The sequence below is a fragment of the Etheostoma spectabile genome, chromosome 13, assembly GCF_008692095.1.
Source record: "Etheostoma spectabile isolate EspeVRDwgs_2016 chromosome 13, UIUC_Espe_1.0, whole genome shotgun sequence".
NCBI classification, from domain to species: Eukaryota; Metazoa; Chordata; class Actinopteri; order Perciformes; family Percidae; genus Etheostoma; species Etheostoma spectabile.
The window spans coordinates 27,443,873-27,468,052 of record NC_045745.1 but is presented as its reverse complement, the minus strand read 5'-3'; the positions used below and the strand labels follow the sequence as shown (position 1 = coordinate 27,468,052).

General features: G+C 40.7%; 2 protein-coding genes across 3 annotated transcripts in view; both read left to right on the top strand.

Moving 5' to 3' along the window:
• The window catches only part of LOC116700717 (gap junction delta-2 protein), a 20,400-nt gene extending 13,673 nt beyond the window's left edge, over window positions 1–6,727 (top strand). For both annotated transcript variants that reach the window (XM_032534138.1, XM_032534140.1), the window contains one exon: window positions 3,086–6,727. In XM_032534138.1, coding sequence (XP_032390029.1) covers window positions 3,086–3,947 — 862 coding nt within the window. In that variant the 3' untranslated portion in view covers window positions 3,948–6,727. The remainder of the gene's footprint in view (window positions 1–3,085) is intronic.
• Window positions 6,728–17,847: 11,120 nt separating this feature from the next.
• On the top strand, window positions 17,848–23,198 carry LOC116700723 (transgelin). The gene is made up of 5 exons (XM_032534151.1): window positions 17,848–18,118; window positions 21,272–21,452; window positions 21,544–21,715; window positions 21,892–21,994; window positions 22,117–23,198. Exons 2-5 carry the CDS (start codon window positions 21,279–21,281, stop codon window positions 22,265–22,267), a joined length of 600 nt encoding a protein of 199 aa, XP_032390042.1. The 5' UTR covers window positions 17,848–18,118; window positions 21,272–21,278; the 3' UTR covers window positions 22,268–23,198.
• The last annotated feature ends 982 nt before the right edge of the window (window positions 23,199–24,180 follow it).

Here is a 24,180-nt window from a genome sequence, read left to right as displayed (position 1 = left end):
ATGAAAGGGAGACCCCCCCCACCATGAACAGCTTGTTTGTTCTTGTGTTTTTAATCCCCACTGTCACATTTTTTACACAAATTAGGAAAGAAAATTACACATTTCTAATTATTTTCAGGGTGCCAGCGGTCTATGCACTGAGGTAAAGCATCCCGACCAAATTCTCCACCGGTATTTGTCTATGTTTGAGGTCAACTTCATAGCAATAAACATGGCCCTTTTGGACTTAAGGAGTTGATGTGGAGCATCCTGATGCATCATTTTTTTTGGTTTATGTTAAATTTAGCAATGAACTTAACTTTTTATTTATATATCGTGTAGAGACAAGCAGAAAACCAGTTGAAAGTGCTGATGTGGGGCTTTCACATTGTGTCTCATGAATTCTTAAAGCTTAGAATTAATAATATTTTCAGTGATTTACAGGCATACGTACATAGACTTTCAATGACAAATGATTTGGTATTAAATCGGTTCATATGAAAATATACTTTAAGAGTTTTATTTCTTATGTTTTGTGTATTTGCAGCTGTATTTGTGCCTTTAAATAGTGAAACAATATGTTTAGAACCTTAAACTGTGTAATTTTTCTAGTATTTTGGATTCCTGGCAGCTTTATACTTTGTCAAAGAAAAGATAAGACCAACTTTTAGCCGAGTATGTGCTAAAAAAAGGAGACCGTACATGTGGGGTATAGACAGTTTAAAAGGAGCTAAACAAAGACAAAAAAATTATGCATAGAACACCGGCATAAATGAACCAAATGAACTCCTGAGGCTGCAGGCTGCAGCTAAAGCAAGCCTCAGATACAGTTTAGTAATGTGTGTGTGTATATAAGGAAAGGGGATAGACAGTGCTGACTGGTCTGCACAGAACATAAAGAAGAGCCTGTTTCCAGTTGATTGCAAACTGATTATACAGAGATGTTGTATGTATGTTGAACATGCAGAGATTACATCACAACATCTGTAAATAATAAAATTCAAACCATCTGGTAGATCTGAATGATCAAAAGCATTTGAGAGAAAGGGGATCATTGTAGTGGACACTTTTACCTTGAAACCCCGGTCCAGTCTGTGAGCTTGTGTCACTACACAGAGATGTGGATAGCAGGATGACTTGGTAACATTTAGTTAATGTTATTATGGTGTAGCAATTATGACTGGCGAGAGAAGAAGCAGACCTTGAATAGCGAAACAGACAGTGTAAGCTGCTTTCTATCCTGTAATATCATTTTAAATCAGCATCCAGAGCCACAGATTCTCACACTGAAGCTCAACATGAGCTAGTTTTGTGTTTCCCATATTATCTGAACAAATATTTGCATTTAAATGAGCAGTATTGTTTGAAGATTTCTATCTCATTGAGCTGTATGCGTCAAAGGATTCCTTGTGGTGCAGAGAAACATCAATATCAGCCCTTTGGTCAGATCCACTGCTGTCAAACCCCCAGTTAAGGCAGATACATCCGGCACACAAGGATCAGAGAGGGACCGAATGAAAATAACGTACACAACCCGAATCCAACTTCTGGAAGACCAAAGTTGCAGAAAAGCTTAATGCTGTTATATTTTCCAACATTGTGAAAGTCAGCGTAGCGTATGCTCACAACTGCTCCGAGCACCGGCGACCGGACATGTTTGCCAATTTGCACAAGTCACATGACTGACTCTCCCTTTTTTTCTCTGTGTCCTTGTGTCCGTCTTGCTGCTGACACAAAAAAATACAGGCATGTTCTTGCAGGTGGAGTAGAAACAATCCTACTGCAGCGCGCTGCTCTATTTCAAGTCTTTTTCATGCTAACATGTGTTCCACTGCTATACCTCTTGCCTTTTTACAAGCTGTCTCTTCAATTGCCTCGTTGAGAGACTTTTATTTTTTCACATCCCAAGAACACAATAAACTTTCAGATTTCAGACAAAGCGAGTGTGTGCATGTTTGAGGCCTAATTAAATGCTACACTACGAAGTCTCATTTGACATAACAACTGACAGAACAAAGACTAACTGCATTTTAAAATGCACAGGAATCGTACAATGTTACATCACCGGAATTAAAGGCTATTGTCATATAGCTGCCATTTACCCCAGTTCTTCTAACCCACCTGGGGCCACCTCCCATCTATGTGTGTCCCTCCAGTTGCCTTGGGTGGTCCTCCTGTGCTTGGAAATGTGTAATTGGCTCCTCCACACAGGGAGCATGCACATCCACTGCATTGTGGCATAAATACCAGGGAGCCCCATGATGTGCAGGCTTTCCTCGCTCATTTGAAAGAGCTGACAGTGCAGCCCTAAAGCCCCAGTCCTCCTCAGCAGTGCTCATGCTGGATCGACACCAGAAGATAACAGTACAGCACACCAGTGTCTCAGAGGGCATAAAAAGCAGATGCACTGCTCTCTAGATCCTCAAGATCCTGGATACATCTCTCTCTAACTGCAACAATGCAATAATGAGGCTCAATGGGAAGTCCCCCCAGTTTTTATAGGATGCCACATATGCATATATGGTTCAGCAATAATCTGCACGCACGCACGCACGCACGCAGGCACGCACGCACGCACGCACGCACGCACGCACGCACGCACACACTGATGTCCATGTTGGTGCTGTTCCATTTCAGTTTAGCAACAAAGATGAGTGTGAAACATCTTTATTTTCTGACCACCCCTCCTGTTTTAGTCTTTCACGAGTAGTGAGCTCATGTGTGCATGCTATCTAGAGCGCAACTCTACCATCCTACGGTGTTGTTTGTCACAGCAGCTGAATGATAACATGTGCAAACACACGTACATTCATGCATGAACATACCCATGCACACACAGGCACAGAGATAGGTCCAACACCTTGCCTTAAATTGTTTCTTACTGTTGCTCTGAAATGGTTTTAGGGTACACGGTGAACATGAACAAAGCAGCATCCAATCAACAGCCAAATTATGTCAAGCCAAGACTTCAATCAATCAATTTTAAATTGTCAGAATCATACCCAGATATTTCTTGAATCATTTGTTCCTCGCTAACTGACATTGCCTGTCTCCCTTTCACACCCTCCTTTTCCCGCCCTTTCCTTCTCCTTCTGTCTCTCTGCAGGATCCTGCTGACAGTGGTGGTGATTTTCCGTATCCTGATAGTAGGCATAGTGGGGGAGAAGGTGTACGAGGATGAGCAAATCATGTTCATCTGTAACACCATGCAGCCCGGCTGCAACCAGGCTTGTTATGATAAGGCCTTCCCCATCTCGCACATCCGCTACTGGGTCTTTCAGATCATCTTGGTGTGCACGCCCAGCCTGTGCTTCATCACATATTCCGTCCACCAGTCCGCCAAAGCACGGGACCGAAGCTACTCTCTCCTGCATCCTCACATGGATCACCATGGTCACGGTCACCACGGCCGCCATCACGACCATCACGCTCGCAAACTACACTCTCGCAACATCAACGGCATCTTGGTGCACCCCGACAGCAGTAAGGAGGATCATGACTGCCTGGAGGTCAAAGAGATCCCCAACGGACCCCGGGGTTTCCCTCAACACAAGAGTGCCAAAGTGCGACGACAGGAAGGCATCTCCCGTTTCTATGTCATCCAGGTGGTGTTCCGCAACGCGCTGGAGATCGGCTTCTTGGCCGGCCAGTACTTCCTGTACGGCTTTAATGTGCCAGGGATGTTTGAGTGTGATCGCTACCCATGCGTAAAGGAGGTGGAGTGTTACGTGTCTCGTCCCACAGAAAAGACCGTGTTTCTGGTCTTTATGTTTGCAGTAAGCGGCATATGCGTGCTGCTCAATCTGGCTGAGCTAAACCACCTCGGCTGGAGGAAGATAAAGACGGCCATGCAAGGGGTGCAGGCCCGAAGGAAGTCCATCTGTGAAGTGCGCAAGAAGGATGTTTCACACCTGTCCCAGGCCCCAAACCTGGGCAGGACCCAGTCTAGTGAGTCAGCCTACGTCTGACAGAGGTTTCTCTGCCTGGGGGCTCAAGGACCTCTTACATTTTGGAGAAGAGCTTTTCCCTGGCCCAAGACCCCGATCATCAGGGCACAAAACTCACCAATGCATTATTATTCAGGAGCACAGACGGACTCAAAGAGACTGTGTAGTCACGAGGAAGCATCAGTTCACAAAGTCTTTGACACTTCAGGAGCAAAGAATCACCTTCTTAAAAAGGCAACTGTCTTGCTTTAACAAAGCTTACACCTAAAGCTTACACGATGGAGAGTTTTGCTCTGCCTAGGTGACACTAGGTGCCTTCAAAGAACAGATTTAACTGAGCAATTACTAACAATATTAAAATACTGTAAAGATAGTCTGAGGTTGAATTATCTGAAGTTCTTTATTATTTGCCTTTGCTGTAGGTCAGAAATAATCCCCTCATTTTTCAATTACATGTGCATATGCAAGAGCTTAAGCGTGTGCATGCATACGCATGTGTGGGAAAAAAAGGCAATGTCTGACATAAGTCAGATAATTGAATGCTAAGCTAATTTGAGCTACTTAAGGAAAGATAATGTTATTTCGCATTGTCCATGAGCTTCGAGTAAAGTCACTCGGCGGACAAACAAGCACCTTTTTAAACATGTTCTGCAAAACGTACACAAATTTAAACACAAAAAAAACAACAGCATTGAAATCAGCAGACACCGGAACACGACATTTCTCGTCAGTGTACCAGGCTTTTTTCCTAAAAAAACTGTCACTCTTCTTCATATTCTTTGTTTCATTAGGTGCCAATCAGACGGCAGACTGACATCGCCTGGGAGCTTTTGTTCAAAGTGAGACACATGGTGCACTGCAGATGAGTTAGATTTATTTTCCAACACTGTGTCACGCACCACAATGCTCCCAATGCCTGCAAGGCATGCTGTCTACTCTCAGAACCCACTGAAAACAGTCAGGGAAAGTGTGCCAGTGTTTCCACTTTGGCTCTTGAAGTGTGATCGCTGTCTAAGGGCCTGAATGGAGTTATTCAAAGATTTTTTCAGTTAAACAGGAAAACGTATTGTAGTCACAAATATTTTAACGTGTAACCTCAAGCTTTTTTTCACAAGCAGATTTGGTGCCATATTTCGAAGTTACTGTACATAGTTGAAATGTAATAATTACACTTAGCCTTTTCCCTGTGCGGTGTAGATGGGCTTCACTTGAATGGGGAAACAGGGGTTTGGGTGGTGATGAAGATTAATCATAGATTGCCAGCTTTAACAATATGTATTATTAATGTGACCTTTGTTAAGCCTTCGCCCTCTAATGGAGAAAATATGTTCCGAAAAGTGTCCCCCCCCCCTCCCTCCCCTCCTTTATGGACTTTGAAAAAGGCATGTTACTGAAGCATTGATAGAATGGATAGATTATGACATGTAACTTAAAAAGAGACTGTTTTATTTATTTGCATCCTGCTCCTGTGAAATGTAATACTCAGCATGCATGAAGACGAAAAATATAAAGAGATACTAACATAGAATTCCATTGAGGGAATATTGAAAGTGAATAACTGAAAGGCTCCAGAACTGCAGCAATAATAATATAATATAGTATGTGAAAAAAATATGTGAATAAATTATTATGCAAACAGAGATTTGGGCTGTGCTGTTTCTAACAAACAAGTCATTGCCATTTTACTTTTAAAAGGACGATGTGAGTGTTAAATGAATATTATTATGAATAATATTGTATCGCAGTGACACATACTGAGGACATGTTACCGCTACTGCCACGGCACTAATACCACAGTTTCAATATTACAAGGAAAAGTCATGCATTCAAGTTGCTTCATAAGTAAAAGTACAGAAGTATTTTCAGTAAAATGATGTGAAAAGTGAAAGAACTCAGAACAAATTCCGCTGTGAGTGTTTATTATATTATTGGATTGTTAATACTGATGCATTAATGTGTAAGTAGCCTTTTACTGTTTTGACTGTTGAGTGTAGAGCTAAATGCATCAGCTTTACATAGTAACAGTTATAAAAATGCATCAAATTTTATGATTCATCATATGTTGTGTAAATTAAATCTTTATCTGCAAAGAACTGTCAAATCAGTTAGGTGGAGTAAATGTTTATTTTACAACAATATGTTGTGGAAAAGAAGTATTAAAGTAGCAGAAAACTGAATTACTTAAGTAAAAAAAAAGTACTTAAATAAAGTAAATGCTTACTTTTCCCCACTGGTGGTGTACGTGGCAGTGTGATATTATTGTAACATAAAATATTCATTAGCTTTATGTGCTCTATATTATACATAGGTATATACAACACAGAGTGCAATGCAGTGCTTTCAGCTGAGTCAAAATCTGCTCTAACATTCATCATTCATCACTGAGAAATGATACATCTCTAAGTTTCTGTTGATAAATTATTGAGATTATTATATTTCCATCATTTAAAACTCCTGATTTTCAATTGTGACATGACACATAAACACATCAAATCATAACTGGTGAAACTGTATTTTCTTTTACTGTAAACTGTTTCTGTTACACACTGTAACACACTGTTTCTCAGGCTTAACGTCACATGTAGGCAGAGAAGTTATTAGAGTGGACCTGATGATTTCGGTAATGAGCGAGGTTCCTGAGGGAGAGAGAAGAGATGTGTGTGGGCGGTAAACCTTTTAGTGTTATTAAACCTCATGTGGCCGTGTCCTGGAGGGAGGACACTGAAAGCATGGTGGGACTACAGGAAGAGGGACAAGGGTGGTGAAGGGAGAGGTGTGTTAATAAAGCTGATTGTCTGATAGGATGAAAAGTAATGAATTTTGTCATTGTTCATTCACTGAAAGGCCACGCTGTGTTCCTATTGACACGTGGGTAGCCATGATTGACTCTCTGCTCTGTGTGTACATTCACAAAAACAAAGGGACCCCCCCCCCCCCCCCCCACACACACACACACACACACACACATACACACATACAGAGTCAATAAATGCCTATAAACAAAAGCCTTTCTGAGCATGTAGCCAGGTCAGTTGCTGTGGTGACACGGGGACAGTAATGATGTGTAGCACCACAGAGACAGTACAGTACAGTAGTGAGTGGCAGAAGCGGCACTGCACCATCGCTCCTGGCTGCCGTTTCTCCACAGCATCACGTCGACACACTCCACTGAAAGTTCGACACATTCTGAGCTTGACTCTGCGGCTGCAGCCCAAGTGGGAGCTCAGTAACAGGTAAGTACGATGACTACCTGCTTAAGAAAATGGCGACTTACAATAATTTGGTCTGAAGAATAGATGATAGAGCAGAAAGATGGTGATTGAGCCAGTGTGAGTTAAAGTTTAAACATGTATATGTAATCAGTTATAATATTTATTTTAAAAAAAATTTACAATGCTACACATTTAAAGTAACCTTTCCTTTCAGATCACTGCTTACCACAGGAGTTAGCAACCAATTCCATTTTCAGAGTCATGTTTTCCACATTCAGATAACTTCATTGAAAATACATAAATTCTATATGTTTAATGAACATTGTGAAGCTGGTCATCTTTATCTCTTCCTAATTAACATCATTTGACGCAGCGGGAAATGTTTGCATTTCACACAGTGAGAGAAACTTTTTTTTACAGAACTCATATTTCAACTACTTACATTAAATGTACTGTATGCATCTTGTGTTCTTCTATTAGGTGCAGTGTTACAGCACAGCGTAGTTAGAAAAGAAACTTTGCTGCCTACAAGATGATGAATAAAGATGTTTCTAAATGTTCAGACCACAGTTATAAACAGAGCTGTCACTCAACGCCCACATACCTCCACATTGATACACTCAGTACAGTCTATTATACTGCAAATGTATAACTACAACTTAGAAGCTTATCCTACGTACTCATGCATTAGGTCATGCAAATAGACGTCAACCGCACCGTGTAATCACAGGAATGGTAAAGGCCGTTACACAAAGTTATAGATCAGTAGGTGACTGACGTGCTAGACGGCGAATGACAAAAAGAACAAATGAACAAAATGTAATGAGATGCTTCTCCCCCCAAAAAAACTAAAACACATACCAACCTGCTGTGCAAACTATTCTAAAACAGGCGAGTGTTTGTTGTCCAATGGGCAAGCTGGTGCAACCCAACTGATTTCAGCCCAAATGTTTTTCCTTTTCAAAAAGGAGTTGATTGGGAAATATATTTAACCCTGTTATCAACTGTAAAATAACCATAGCTTAAATGTCCTTTATACATCTTTCCAATTCTAGAGTGTTGAGCAGCTATTTCGTTTGGATGTTGTTATATTTTCTACACTGACGTGGCTAAAATGAAACATGCAACAACAGTCAGAATTAGTTCCCTGCTGTCCACAAACACAACCCTGTGCAGACGACCGACTGCACTTCATCAGTTTTCACCTTCATCTCACTTTGGATGCCGGTCAATGAGGCAACTCTAATTTTGTTTCTGTTTTTTTCAACTCAACTGTGACAACTTTAAATTCTCCTGTTTGTTCTCAGGTGCACTGAGGAAGTCTGCACATCAGCTGCTCCAAATCTCATATTTTTGATACACAAAGCAGCCATAGGTAGATCATTTAGAGTAATCTACCACTGATGTTTGCTGGCAAGAAAGAAATCATCAGTATCACTTCTTTTTCAGGCTATTTTAAGACATTGTTGTTCATGTCACAGGCCTCCACCCTTTTCTGGCCTTGACCTACCGTAAATAAATCTGATTTAGAAAAAAACACTATATTATTTCTTCTCTGTAAGGATGAATCCGCGTTAGCTGATTGATTGGCACTGACGATCCATTTACAGGCATTCACCTTTTCCTCCTAATTAAATTTCCATCTGCTCTGTGACCTTCTCTCCGCAGCTGATTCATTACTATCCCCGTAATAAGACAGCAATAAGAGAAGAACCATTTCATTATTTCTCTCCTGTGTTCCTTGCATAGTTCCCTCTCTGCCTCTTCACTCATTCATAAAGATGAAATTAGAGTAGGCTTATTCCTCTCTGGAGCCTGCTCCACTTCTAGCCTCTAAATATCTCAGTCCATCAATTTGTGTCAGTCTCCATTCAGCTCTCAGCAGGTGACTTGGTCTTTTTGCGTGATAGGCCAGCTTGGCACAGTCTGTCTGCCCTTCCTCTCTCTCTGTCTCCATCTGGTCTTCTCCTCCTCCACCTGACTCATTCCTCTCTGTTCCCACTGCTTCTTCCCCCTCCACATTTTATCATGCCCTCCTGCCTTGTCCTGTGTCCTCTCCTCTGGCTTTTCCACCTGGATCTCACTCTAATTGAACGTTGAAGCTGTCAAAGTTGCCAAAGCTGCAGAATGAAGGCTGATTTTCTGCTGTGTTGCGGGAAAGCCCTTCCTGACCCTAAACTGTCTTTGACCCCAAATTCTCCCTTTTCTCTCATCACAAAGGATTTTGTCAACTTTTTCAAAGAGAGCGCTGACAAAAAACTGAGACATTTTCTCCCAGCAGCTCACCAGCTGTCATGATCTCCTTTTATAACTCTTCTGATGCTGGCCTGACACCTCACTCTCCCCTCTCCACAGTAATCCTGGAAATATGATATAAGTGGAACAGACAGAATGCAAGTGTTGTTTTATGGTACTATTAAAAGCTGTGACTTCTTTAGTGCCCAGCCTTACCCTCATGCCTATTATTACATCTCACTGGATTAATTATTCTTTGGGAACTTGCTGCGTGACAGACAGCTTTGGGGTTTGCCTCTAAAATACCCCCAATAACCTCAGGAATACACTGAGTAAAAATCTGTCTCTAAGTCTGTCTTCTGCTAGTTTAGTTTAATGACATGGGTGACAAACTAAGGACTGTAATAATAGATTGAGATTTACGTTTCCTGTTTAAATAAGAGTGGTGTAAAAATACATCCAGCAATTATATTTTCAGCAACTAACGATATTGACCTCACCAGCACAAAAAAGCCAGGGTACAAAGGAAAAAGACTGGCAGTGTAAGGAATTTTGTCAAATGGAATTCCATTAGGTGCAGCAGTAAAGCAAACATATCCTTTCACAGCTGAAGCATGATGCATGTACTTACATGCTCACATACAGTACTGTACAGTGCCGTTCCCCCAGATTTCTTCGAAGAACCCGCTTAAGAACACCTGCACTGGGAGCCTCTAAGCCTGCATCCTATGACACTTCCTAATTTCTTGCCCAGTGATTTCAAAAGGTTAATGACGTGAGAAGCAGGTCATTTCATGCTGATTTTATTATTCTAATCCTGCATGGCCATGAATTCTACTGTCAACCTACTGTACCAGACACCTTGGTATATGAATTTGACCATCATGCTAAAATCTTTTTTTCTCAGAAGATACGGGCTGTTTAACATCTCTGGAAGTAATGATTGTGAGTATTCCCTGCTTGGTCTCATTATATAAGTATGTATTTCTGTAAAGACTGCTACCTCATCAGAAAAGATCAGTCTCGAATACAAATCTGCGGTTTTGATTCAGGGGCAAAAGCTGCAAGTGAATTGAATACCTTCTGTTAATAGAGCAGCTTCTCTATAGGACCAGAGATAACATGGATGAACAGCACACAGCTCCTGCTTCATCTCTTCTCTGAGACACACAGAGTGAGACTTCACCTGAACAGCAACAAAAGACATTCTTAAAACACTCCACAACACAAAGAGGACATTTACTCTAAACTCTGAACTATACTGCAAGGCTGGATTACAAGTACAAGGAAAAAGCCGACTGACTAAACTGGATGCAATTGACAGAAATGCTCATATTGTATGCCATACATGCCCACAAACAGCCAACTGGATTCTCTTGTGCAGCACGATCTGTCTGTACACATCCAAAAACAAAGGATCCCCAGGGACCTTTAGGTCACAATTTTCTTCCGCTACACCCATACCCCACCTACAGACCTCTGCCTAATGGATCAATAAATAGAGGTCATATACATCAAGTCTTATCTTATTTTGTAATTTCACCAGCTATCAGACTGCAGGGACGGCTTTGTTTCAAAATGTGATATTTACAAAAACCTTGGCATGCAGTCACATTTCTAAAACAATATAGAGGGTACAATCATCTGATTTGGGCTACAATGTAAACAAGTAATTACCTGATTACTGCTGCGAGTGACTATCACACACACACACACACACACACACACACAAACACACCATCTCCACCTTGAACATGTGAATTGCACTGTAGACTATTTTTCTGCACAGCTGGTTCCCGTAACATAGTATTAGAGGGGGAGGTGGAGAGCAAAAGATTTATATGGACATTTAGGGGCCACAGTTTAGAGGCTGAGTGTCAGCAGAGTGAAAGGTGTGTTTGGTGGTTAGGATCACACTGAAACACAGCGCCTCCAAGAGGACCAAAGTGCCCCCTACAGCTCCCGTGTGAGAAAACACATACATGCAAATCCCTATACTGTTATAATCAGATTGTCTTCAACCATGTCAACACCGTTTCTTCTCCTTCATCTGAGGTCACACTGTACAGATGTGCTATAGTTAAGTTATATAACCACTTAAACAGTGCAGTGTTTTACTGGGTTTAAACTGTTGCAGTACTGTATATTAGGATTATTTGTCACAGAAGCGAAAGAAAACTGTGAATAATTCTATATAGTGGCCATCTGGCACAGATTCACAGGCTCAAAGTGGAGAGAAGGTTATGAATATCTGAAGACTTTAAACAGATGTTCCCCACTGTGTCTAACTGGTGTTTTGTCCTGAGGATGAGGCGCTGCTGGACCACATGTGGTCTTGATTTAGACTTCTTTATTCATCCACATAGCTCATCATCCCACCGCCCACAGCTCAGTGCTACTGCTGATCTGAGGCTTTGTGCATGTCATATCTGGATAAAGGGGTGATCCTGCACACCGGCTCAAACATCGTCTGTTTAATGATACAACAGCAGCAATGAGCAAGATCCTTTCATTCGTCGAGGTTGCTTTTCTATCACACAAGACTGCGGAAGGACATGAAATTGAAAAATTCCCGTTCAGCTGTTACACTTAATCAGTATGTGGAGACTCGGTACACAATCACGTTAGCATTTACTTTTAAGCTGGCGTTAGGCCACAAGAGCTTTTACCGAAATATGCAAACATAATCAGGACCTCAGTCCCATGTCTACAGTGAATAAAGACAATACATTAATTAAGGTTAAAAGGATAAGCGGCTTCATTGGCGTGGATCCAAAAATTAAGATTTAATGATTTTACTCTCTTGATAATCATAAAAAGCGTGTAGATGTTTTGGTTTTACATAATTGTAGCATCATGACGATTTTAAGCTGAAGGACAAACCAACTTCCTTTTGTTATACAAATCCCATTTTCTAGTTACTTTAATTTTATTTTCATCTTCACAGCAGAGCAATAGAAAATCGTGATTTTATAACAGTGATCTTTTGATCAGTCGTAACACAAGAAACAAGGGTCCACAGCTACTTGCTAGCAACTCTGTGAGCTAAATAACAACTTGCTCAGTGACCATGCTAACAAGCTAACTTTTAGCCGGTATTTTTACCATGCAATTTGCTAATGAGCACTTACAGATAACAGATGGGAACATCATTTGTTTTGCAGGTATTTGGTCATAAACCAAAGTAATATACAAATTAAAAATTTGATCTGATGATGGCACTAGATGAAACCTATTAGAATTTATTTCAAGGGGGAATATTAATGTGTGTACCAAATTTCAATGCACTTTTTCCAACTATTGTTGTGACATTTCAGTCTGGACCAAAGTGGTGGACCAACCAACTGACAGACCATGTTTATTGTCCAGAGATTGCCATCCCTAGAGCCTGTAAGGGCTCTACTGTCCGTACATGCAATGCTGTGTCACACGTCAGCTACAGGGCCCTATCTTGCACCTGGCACAGCACGGCGCAAGTGTCTTTGCTCTTTTAAGAACGACACAGTTGTACATTTCCCATCCCACACCCATGTCGTTTAAATAGCAAATCCACCTGCGGCCATCGTTGCACCCATGGGCGTGCTGTTCTTACAGTAAGGTGTGTTCAGGTGTGGTGCTATCTTGCGGCAACAGAAAGCGATCTCGCCATTGACCAACAAAAACCTGGTCTAAAGTCAATAGTGCAGCATTTCATTGAACTTTAACAGTGCATTAGTAAAATGTGCCTAAGCTCGTGCACAGCGTGCACACACTATGCACACCATGGCTAAATCTGCCATCTTAGTAGCAATGCGCCACGATACAAACACGACTGGCTTTTAAAGGGAATGGGAGATGACACTCACTGATTGGTTTATTGCATGTTACGTCCAAAACACAACTATGGATTAATGAAGACACTAATGGTGCGTTCATGCCTACTGGGATTATCAGGGGCCGCCCCCGTGCACAACATTGTTTTTCCCCATATCATCACATACCCTTCACCATACATAGAGATAGGCATGGTGTTATTTCATTTAGTTTAATAGCTGGTTTGATTTGCATTGAGAGAGGATTTTGTAAGTTCCCCATGCCAATCTCTATGTATGGTGAAGTGTATGTGATGATATGGGGTTAGTTTAATTCCAAAGGCCAAGAGAACATTATCAAGATGCATAGTATCCTGGATCCATTAAATAACTGGCCTTTGAAAATAAAAATGTGCCTGCTTCTATGGGAATTGTGTGCATACTTATGCACCCTGTATTTTAAGGAAGAACATTTATTTACAATACACTATTCATTCACAAAGAAAATTGATGTCCTTAAAAGGTAGGATATCCCTAAATTCTTTTTTTAAGTAAGGCATTGAGATCAATTTCCAAAAGATGTATATTTATTTGTCTTTAATCAACTTTAGCATGGGTGTGTAAACTTTCTCAAGCCACTGTAACAACTTGCATGACTGCCACCAACTGTTGGGCGTAGCCTAGAGCATCAGGAGTGTGAAAACATGGAGGCCACAATAACAAAGATTCTGTTTTCTTATGTGAGCATACAAACAGCCCATCAACAGATCTTTGTTTGTCTTATCTTCAGGACAACGAACGGGAAAGGACACGGATAAGGTGTTGGTTTCTTATACATAGGCCTATTTATGAATAATTTGAAACATGTTATGTCTGTGTATGTGTCTTGGCAGAGGCGTTTGTCATTGAAATTTTTTCAGTGAACCAAAGTCGCCTACATCGAACGTTAGTTGACAACAACGCGTCACAAACTGCAAAACTCTGTTAGCAAAATCTAGCCTGAGTTTCCCACCTCTGATTCCCAAAGGAAGCAATGTAAATGATGAGGTTTTCACTGGGAAAAAATGTTTTTCCAATGCCCATAAACGCACGGTAAGTAGAACCCTTTTTAACCATGCTCCTGGCGCACGGACCCTTTTTTCAAAATAGTAAAAGTGGATTTGGACAAGCCCTAAACGCACCTGCGCTTCACGCTGTGTACTTAGATTGTTAAAATAGGGCCCACAACGCAAAATGTTATTCTTTAATTTTTTTTAAAGTAAGACAGCACACTTTAATTTGAGTACTTATAACTCTCAAAAGTCAGAAACCAAGGAGATGCATTTAATGGAGCATCAGAAGCTATTCAAAATACAATACTCAAAATAGCTTTGTATTTTTTTTTACTTTTTTTTTAGGCTTCATTCAATTATTTAGCTCTGAGGTTTAAAAACAACAAAAACCTGCACCACTTTCCTCTGACGGTCCCCCTTGGTGCCCACTTTCTTTTTCTGTCTAACAGCTTCAGATTTTACACCCCAGTGACATCACAGTGTTGCGTTCACCATGCAGCTCTTTTTCAATTAGCAGCTCTCAGCACGGGCATCAACACCCAGCAGTGTGTACCTGAAAATAAAGCTAGACCTGTTAAATCTCTTCTCAGGAAGAGGTTGATTCTAGAGGACAGTAGGTCAAATACGTCAAATTGTTCTCCCATCGAACAAAATCACAATTAAATCATAGCATGCAGAGTGTGTAATACAGTGTAAATAATGTGGATTTCAGCTGTTAGCATCCTTGTAGAGGAGTGAAATCTACACCACAGAGAAAGAAGCAAGGAGTGGTCGTCTGCTGTTTGTCCCCCCTGGGCCACCAGATGTTGCTGTGGTGCAGGATCAGCCTGTAGAGACTCACAATAGGGCTGGTCGGCATCTGGAATATAAAAATCTGCAAAACAAGCAGTATTTCTTATTTCCTGCAAAGACAGCATTTTGGAGTTTAAACCCACTAAAAGATTTGACTGATGATGGGTATGGCCTGACGCCATTGAGCAGGCACATCTGGCCAGAGAGAAAAAAGCAAAAGCAGAAAAGACTGTTACCACTTCAGATTGTTTCCCCCTCGCACAGAGCTCAACCACATGGGGAATTTCTCAACAGTGTGTATTTTCTCCATTTGCTGGATCATTTTTGCCATTTTCTCCCACACACACAGCTTTCTGTCTTCTAGTTGAACATAACTCCCCATCCCACTGTGTCAACCAGTTCACTAGAAATGGGTTGCTGCCAGTATAGCGGAAGAAGTACTCGGATACTTTACTTAAAACCTAAGTGTAAAAATACTCCGTAACAAGTACAAATCCCAGATTCAAAATGTACAATACAAAAAAGTTCAAAAGTATTATCACCAAAATCACCAAAAGTATCAAAAGGTAAATGTATCATACAGAAAGGGCCCTTTGAGTATTCTATCATGTTGTTATATTTAAATTATCAATAATTAAACTATATTTTAGTTGCAGGCCTTCATCAAAACTGACCCTTAAGTATAAACCCAGACAAAAGCAGGATTTTCCAAATTTTACTAAAAAGGGCAAATTTTGAAATATGGAAGATTAAAAATGCAAAAAGAAAATAAAAAGAATGCAAAAAGAAATAAAGTGAAATACAAAACAATTGTCATAATTGAATGAAAATCACGTTAGTATGTCTTTACTAACTGAATCCATTACATTTTTCTTTATGACACCAATACCCCATGGTGCATTAAAATCAAATCACAACACGAGTTGGAGTTCACTTCAGTGTTGTCCAACAGAGGGCGGCATCATTTTATGACTTTGATTTCCTTTAGTTTAGGCATTTTGAATCTTCCATAGTAAACGGCTACCTCGCTGGGCCTGAAAAGTGAAGCCAATGTAAAAGTTACATCTGCATTCTTCCTAATGACTCCATTAACTCCAAAAAGAAGTCTGATTGTATATAGAGTTTAACCAAGTGCTCCTCCCCAGCTCCCCCCTCTTGTCCAGATATGATCCCTTCTGCCTCCAAAAAAAATTTAAGATGGCTTTGAGGGACCAAGCAGTTAAGGAAGAGGAGTCACAACAGAAATTCCAAAGTAAGGGCTTTTTATTTGACAAAGATAATTACAACAGAATAAAGAAGGTTTTTTGGCCCGTAAAAGAGGTCAAATAAACAGACAATAAATAAAGCTCTGAACGTAAGACTCAACAAAATACAACTGACATTCTAACAAAGCAACAAAGGGGACTTATATATTGGCTGATCAGCACAATTTTAACACACAGGGGGAGACCAACAACAAAAACACAAATAATGCAAAACCTACCTAAAAACTTATTATAAATAAAATGTACTTTCACTTATCTTGAATCAACAAAAAGTACTCTATATAAATCTAAACCCCACAATACCTAAAGAGAGAATAAAGCTAGTCCCCCCCCCCGGACATAACAAGCAGTGGTAGTGTCCAATTAGGCCACCTCCCCTATAAAGCTGCTCTTTCTCCAAGCACCACCCCTTTTAAGCCAGCAGAGCTCCTGGATCCCTCCCCGGTGTGGACTCCAACACTGGTAAGCTCAAAAGAAAACCGGTTTGCTCTTAAGCTGGTTGTGTGGTCATGGCTGTGGCCACCCCAATGGTGATGGCCGAAATGCCAAATTCAAGGCTTCAAAGCGTCGTCCACAAAACGGTGGGTGACGTCACAGTTGCTAAGTCTATTTCTTTCATACAGTCTATGGATTTACTGTATTAACAATCAAAAAAAGTAGATGAAGACATCCTCATGTGTTCCTGTTTGTCTTCCTTTTTTTTGTTCTTTTAAAGTTCACTTGATTGATACATAAAGAGGAAATATTCTACTGCAACAAAACCACGTTCAGGTTTTCATAATCATTAACCCTTTCGATGTCCTGGTGGCTGAATATAAGACTAGAGTCGAAAGGACACAAAACATAGCTGACCTGAACGTGTCCACTTCCTAACACCTATTTATTCATGACCGCTGGTCAGTCAGTGACTTCACACGTTGCCAACTCATCACAATGTTATCACGTCCGATGTCATATATCACCCCCTCCGCCCCCCCCCCCCCACACACACACATTTCCAGGTCCTGACTTGCTCCTAACGCGGTTGGAATGCCTCGGAGGGAGTGTCTCTCCTTGTTGTCATGAAAACCGCCTGGATGTACAACTGTAGCCTACGTGCTTTTCAACTATCAGGAAAAAAATGATATGCTGTGATGTGTCACAATGACCCGTTCCTCTACTTCCTCTTATATTGTGTCTTGACATGAAACCAACCAAGAGGAAGGGGGATTTACATTCACAGCTGCCTGCTGCCCTTTCACTTTCAGACACAAATATCACAGTTTGAATCAAGGCGATAAATAATCTTCTACATGTGCTTCACTGCTCTCTAATTATTGTAACTCCCTTCCTGTGTTCCCTCAAACTGCACTGTTCTCCAGGAGTTGATCATCCTTCCCCCCCCCCCCCCCCCCCCCCCCCCCTCCCTCCCTACCCACACTCCTACTCCCTAATCCTGTCTCATTCTTTAGTGGTAGAGGGAGAAATTTGGAGAATTCTTTTCAGTGACCACACCAAACTCTCCAGTCACATGCCCTCTTTTTCCTTCCCGTCCTTTTCCTAAATAAGGAATTCCAATCTGAATGGGGGGAAAAAGCAAAAAAGCCAAGGGGCGGGGCATAGAGTGAAATAAGAGGAGGTAAAGGCCGCTCGCTCGCTCGCTCGCTCTCTCTCTCGCTCTGTCTATCTCTCTGTGTGTGTGTGTTGAATGTGGTGAAGTCATCTAGTTCAGAGTAGTGTGTTTGCTGTGTATATATGTTTGCAGTCCTGTATGGTGCACTCCACACTGTGTTGTAGGGAAGAAGAGCGGTAACACAGCAGCACAAGCCCGAACCACCTGTATTCACCTGAAAGCTACTACACAAAGTAAGTAAACCTTTCTTCTTCTCTCGGCCTCATTTATCAATCTCTGGTTTCTTGCTGATTGTCAAAAGATGTCTTTGTTGCTTTAAGCTTGTGGCTACCTCTGTGCAGGAAACATGAACAAAAAAAGTGTAATGTATCACACACCCCACCCTCAATCTGTTTCCCTGCCTTATTGTTGTGTTTGATCATATACAAAATAGGACTAAACACGGTTTTACGGAGTTATTTCTTTTAATTTTTCTTTGTGGATGAGATGCCTTTTGAATGACCCACTTGTCTGTAGATTGTGTCATATAATCCTGTTTCATCTCTACCTTTGCTCTCACTACTCTTCTCATGTGCGAGGCCTCGTTGCTTCAGAGGTTCAGCCTCAGACAAATCTCTTATTAGAGATGCTTCAACGTGTAGCCAGTACTGTCTAATAATATGTCATTTTGTAGTTTAATATATGCTCTGAACACCAGGCAGCTGGCGCAGGATATGACAGTAAAACTCTGCGTGTGTTTGTCACATACATTTATGGACCGTGGTAAAGTTGTGTACAGGTGAACATTTAGACAGTGAGATAAGTTAAAGACTGTGACTTTGGGTGGTGTTTGGGCTCAGTATCTTTAGTGATAAAGTAGAAATGCAGAATGAACAGTCTGGGTCAGCAGCAGCTGGGACAGTGCAGGGTACAGAGAGATATAACCATGAACACTAAGAAATAATCATGTGTACTAGTTAATCCATTGTGTTCACAACACAAAGGTTGGAGAATGACTCAAAAGTAACTGCCGATGACGCAGTTGTATTCGGCTCTGTTGCAATACCAAGAAAGTTGTGAAACATCGTGTAATGATTGCAAGAAACAAAAGTTGAAGAATTTGGTTTTATAGTGTGTAAATGGCAACAGTCATACAGTCACATTACGGAAGCCAGCCATGTGGTGACATGTACGCACAAGAAAAGGTGTATTCAGCTGTAGAATAATAATCTCATAGCAACACATTGAGACATGTTCAGTTACATGTGGAGTTCAGAAATGTAGACTGAAGACACTTCCTTACAACTGTTGATTGGAAATAAAAATGTGTAACCATGGTTACCTCTTTGCCAAAGTATGTATGAGCAATGCATTAACCAATTTGTGATGCTTGTTTTCAGTGTTTAGGCAACACACATGACTGTTTATCGACATCTTGGTTGGTGTTTGTGTTGTAGTGTTGACTCTATGATCACATGTTTCCAGTAACTACTGGTCCCTAGTTGATTTCTGAAATATGCGGGTCTACATAATCTTCCAAAACACTCTCAAACACCTGTACCCACACTCAGCTTGAATGGCTTGTGCCATCCTACTATTTGCAGTCCACTTTACAGTCGCTTTCACAGTCAAAATCACTCCTGCAGATGTTAGATATGCTCATTCAGAGTGACAGTGGCATGAGCCAATATCTGGTGACATCTAATCAGTGGTTTGCATGCATACTTCAGAGTTAAAAGTGCAGGTTAGACTAATCTGAGATAAGTAGACTCTCTGACTTCATCACCATTCATTGATCACTGCATGTAGATGTTTGCAGCTGCTGGATGTTCTCTGGGCGTGCCAGGAAAAAAACAGATGAATCCCCTGTGATTGAGAAAGAGATTGGATGTTTAGATATTTACTTCACTCTTCTTGCGGTGACAAACTGGTTTGGGAGTCACTTAGCGAACAGGAAGTTGCATCTCCTCTACGTACCCATATGACCGCCGCAACCACAGACAATGAACAGGGCTACAAGTGGGATCTATAGCAGCTTGGGCTCCAGTGTGGAGCTGTTACAAACAATGACAATTTGTCAAACTGTCAACACATATTGTGTAAGACTGAGAAGCCTCTGTTTTGCAAAACATGTAATGGGATTGCAATGCAGATGATGCTGCATATTAAACCCATTTTCAAAAATAAAACTCAGATTCTTGCACAATCCTACATGGTGTCTCAAGCTTTGTTAAAATGCAACAAAATGTACATTTTCCGATGGCTTGAAGAACATATAAATATAACATATTTTACTTTCTGCCCAAGTATGCGCATTCTTGGGCAGAATGTTAAAAAGTGGAGGATTTTCCTATCTGCTTTAAACATCTCCATATGTTATCTACTCTCCCTGAAATTTATAAACGTCATTGAATTGCGTAACTCAATTTCTCAGAACTATAAAAAAATAAGTGCAGTGTGGTGGTTAACAAGTATCATCTCATACTTTCCTGTATTAACAGGCTTGATGGAAATTATCTAATTTGCTTAACCGTCGTTTGGCAGTGTGTTTTGTTTGGAGTTGCTACCTTTGTCAGAGAGGAAGGAAGTGACAGCGGAATGAACAAACAGGATGCAGGGAGTGGGGCGACTCTGCTGAAGCCAACAAGAAGCTCACACTGCATTAATAAGAATATATGGCCAACTGATTACTTTCAGCAGGGTTGGAATTCTTAAAGACATTTAACATTTTCAGCTTCCAAGGTACTAAAATGTCTTTGTCAAATAAAAACACTGACTTGGTCTGGATATGCGTTTAACACACTAGTTATTAAATGTCCACATTATAAAAATGATAAATCAAGAATAAGGATTCCATTTGAATAAAATGTGTGAAAAAGACACACCCAGGTGAACATACTTGTCCCCCACTCTTCATTGGCCTCTTGCCCTATCACATTAAAGGGATAGTTCAACATTTTGGGAAATACGCTTGCTTGGTATACAATCTTATCCAACTCTGTGCTAGAAAGTCAACAATTGTATTTTCCAAATTGTTAAACTGATCCTTTAACCGTCAGCACTAGATGCCTGATTTCAACTAACTTAGACTTAAACCTACTTTTTTTTTTAACTAGAGTTTGAACAATAAAACAGCCCCTTGAACAAGTGAGGACAAGCCAAAATGTGCAGTTTGAAATGATTAGGTTTAAAAAGAAACATGTCTAACACACAATACACATGTACATATCAAGAGTGATTACAATCCTATTTGTTCTGACCGCAGGGCAGGTCCGTGGGTGTGGACAGGGAATTGAATGTGACTGTTTCATCTATCAAATATCAATATTTAAAAAAACATTACACTGCCAATCAGTAAAGTTTGCTCAGCTACCTGCCTATCTAACACTAGCTTTCCCTACCAACAGGATCAGCATGGCAAACAAAGGTCCTGCCTATGGTCTGAGCCGGGAGGTACAGAGTAAGATTGATAAAAAATATGACCCAGAACTGGAGGAAAGGTTGGCGGAGTGGATTGTCGTCCAGTGTGGTGTGGCCCGGCCTCAGCCAGGCAAGACTGAATTCCAAAACTGGCTCAAGAATGGATGTGTGAGTGTTGGGTTTGCCTAAGTGTTAATGCAGCATTGTGCTTCACATTGTGTACAGTATATTTAGAAGGATCTGGTTGTTTTTTTTCCAGGTGCTGTGTGAGCTCATAAATAGCCTGTATGGATCCAACAAGCCGATCAAGACCATCAAGAGCTCCACCATGGTATTTAAGCAGATGGAGCTGATATCCATGTTCCTCAAAGCAGCAGAAAACTACGGAGTCACCAAGACTGACATGTTTCAGACTGTAGACCTCTATGAAGGTAAGTCATCCATCCAGCAGAACTCCTCAGTGTAATTACAGCAGAGTTTTGCAGATTTATCACAACACAAGCGAGGAAATGAAGCTGTATTCAGTGACAGAGCAGAGGTCACTGATGTCCCCTGCCTGTAATTGGTGTGTGTGCTCTGCTAATTTGAGATTGTTGCATGTCTTAAGGCAAGGACCTGGCTGCTGTCCAGAGGACCCTGATGGCTCTGGGTAGTTTGGCTGTCACAAAGAACGATGGGTGTTACAAAGGAGACCCCAGCTGGTTTCACAAGTGAGTTTGAATGTGCCCCTCCATGTATTAACTAGTTTCTAAATGGGAAGTAGGTAGAACAAAGTTTCATTTAAGTGCTGAGGAGTGACATTGTGGACTGAGATGTGTCTGTATGTGTGCAGGAAAGCCCAAGAGAACAAGAGAGAATTCACAGAGGAACAGCTGACCGATGGCAAAAACGTCATCGGCCTGCAAATGGGCACAAATAGAGGAGCATCTCAATCTGGAATGACAGGCTACGGACAAGCCAGGCAGATCATCAACAACCCCTGAATCTGAGCAGTGCTGGAACCCTCCCCTCAAACACTCCTTCTGCAACACTCTGGAAGGCCAGTGTGGACGGAGAAACTCTGAAATGAAACCGGACTTTCTGGTTTTCAAGGCTAAACTGGACCAAAAGACCAAGGGACCAATGAGGACATGTGCACATATACAACACACGTTGAGCACACATAGATACACTTTTGACCATGCAAGTGAACAATTAGATAGCATTTTACATAGTGAATTCATGTAAATGTTTTTTTTTTTTTAAAAGGATTATTTCCAGTTGTCCAAATCAAATGTGCTTTACTGCAAACTATTAGATCATCCAGAGGTGTCACTTCATTTCAGTTCACTATAAAAATTAAGTTGCAGAGACTTCTAACTTGCTTGAGTTGTACTTCACATTCAACGTTTTGTTGTCTTTATTCTGTATTTCTAAAGCTACATCATTGCAGCAAGCAATTTCAAAATTTCTCTGCCTATTGGTACATTTATGACACGCTGATATTTGACAATTCTAAGATGGATATGGACAACCAAAGCCATTATTTATTTGATCAGTGCCCTTGTTCTGCCAGCGTTGTAGTTGATGTAGCTATCAATTCTTGGATGTCAAGGTGTACTTCAATGCAACTCCAAGGGGAGTTTTAAAAGGTTCTCTGCTCACACTGGCAATACAGCATAGCGGTAATGCAACATTAACAAAATTTATCAACAATTATAGCTAGATAATGGGATCTCAAGCAACTATCAAGTGTCATTTGTTATGTACTGGACTGATTTGAAAGATGTTGCAGCCTGGAAGGTAAGAAGTGCACGTTGTGGTTTCCAATAAAGTTAAGCAAAGAAATTGGAATAAATGGGTTACAACAAACATATCAGTATAGACAAAGATCAGTCATTTTAGAAAGTGAATTGCCTAGTTTAAAAACGGTTTATTAAAAACATAAAATACCACGTGTGTTTAACCTGCGCCGTAACTAAATCTACAGTATAATCTCATTTAACTAATTTCTAATCAAGATGGCAGACCTTTTTAGAGTTAATGTGTCATATATATATATATATATAATGCCTTTTGATTTTGAATAAAGTTCAATTTCCCTGTAAAGCCTCTTGTGTGATGAATAGATTAACTGAGCTAGGCCTTGTCCATATCTGAGAATAATTGATCCCTGTGTTGTGTGATGCTTCATATCCAGGTAAACGGTACAAGATATTTACGTGTGCACATAACCAACATTAAACTTGTCAATTTCTGCACGTAACTTAACACCTAGCCTTTTTTTCCCCCTAAACCTGAGCTTTTCTCCACAGAGATAAGCACATGTAATGTCTATAAAAAAATAAAGGGGTGAGAAAAGAATTATGGGAGAGTGATGACGGGTGGGGATAAAGCTTTTTTTTTTTTTTTTTTTTTTTTTTGCCTGGTTGGTTGGAACAAGAGAAACAAGGGGGATTCAGATATCACTATCTGCTGCCAAAGTGGTGTTTATATTGCGTTTTTGCTTGAGTACCGACTAAGCTGTTCAGCATGAACTGACTCGGAAAAAGGACAGAGATAGAGAAGGAAAAGACAGAAAAAGAGTAGAGTTTGATTTTGATGCGCAAAACAGATTATGAAGAAATAACAGGGAAAAAGGGGTACTTAACAAAAAAAGTCCAGATGGGATCGAACACAGGTGGTGATTAAGGAGATTAAGGTGGCTGGGATCAGGGGGAGAATAGGTCAAGACTGAACAGTCAACCTGAGAATTCAGAGAGCCAAATAAGGAGTGATCATTGTAGAGGGAGGGCAAACAAAATGACTTCCTTTTCCTCTTCCTTCTTATTCTCAGTCTGTCAACAGGAAGCTGTGTGTTTAAAGTTTTTCACAGTAAACTGGTATATTGTAAATTCATGACAATGAATTTAAAACA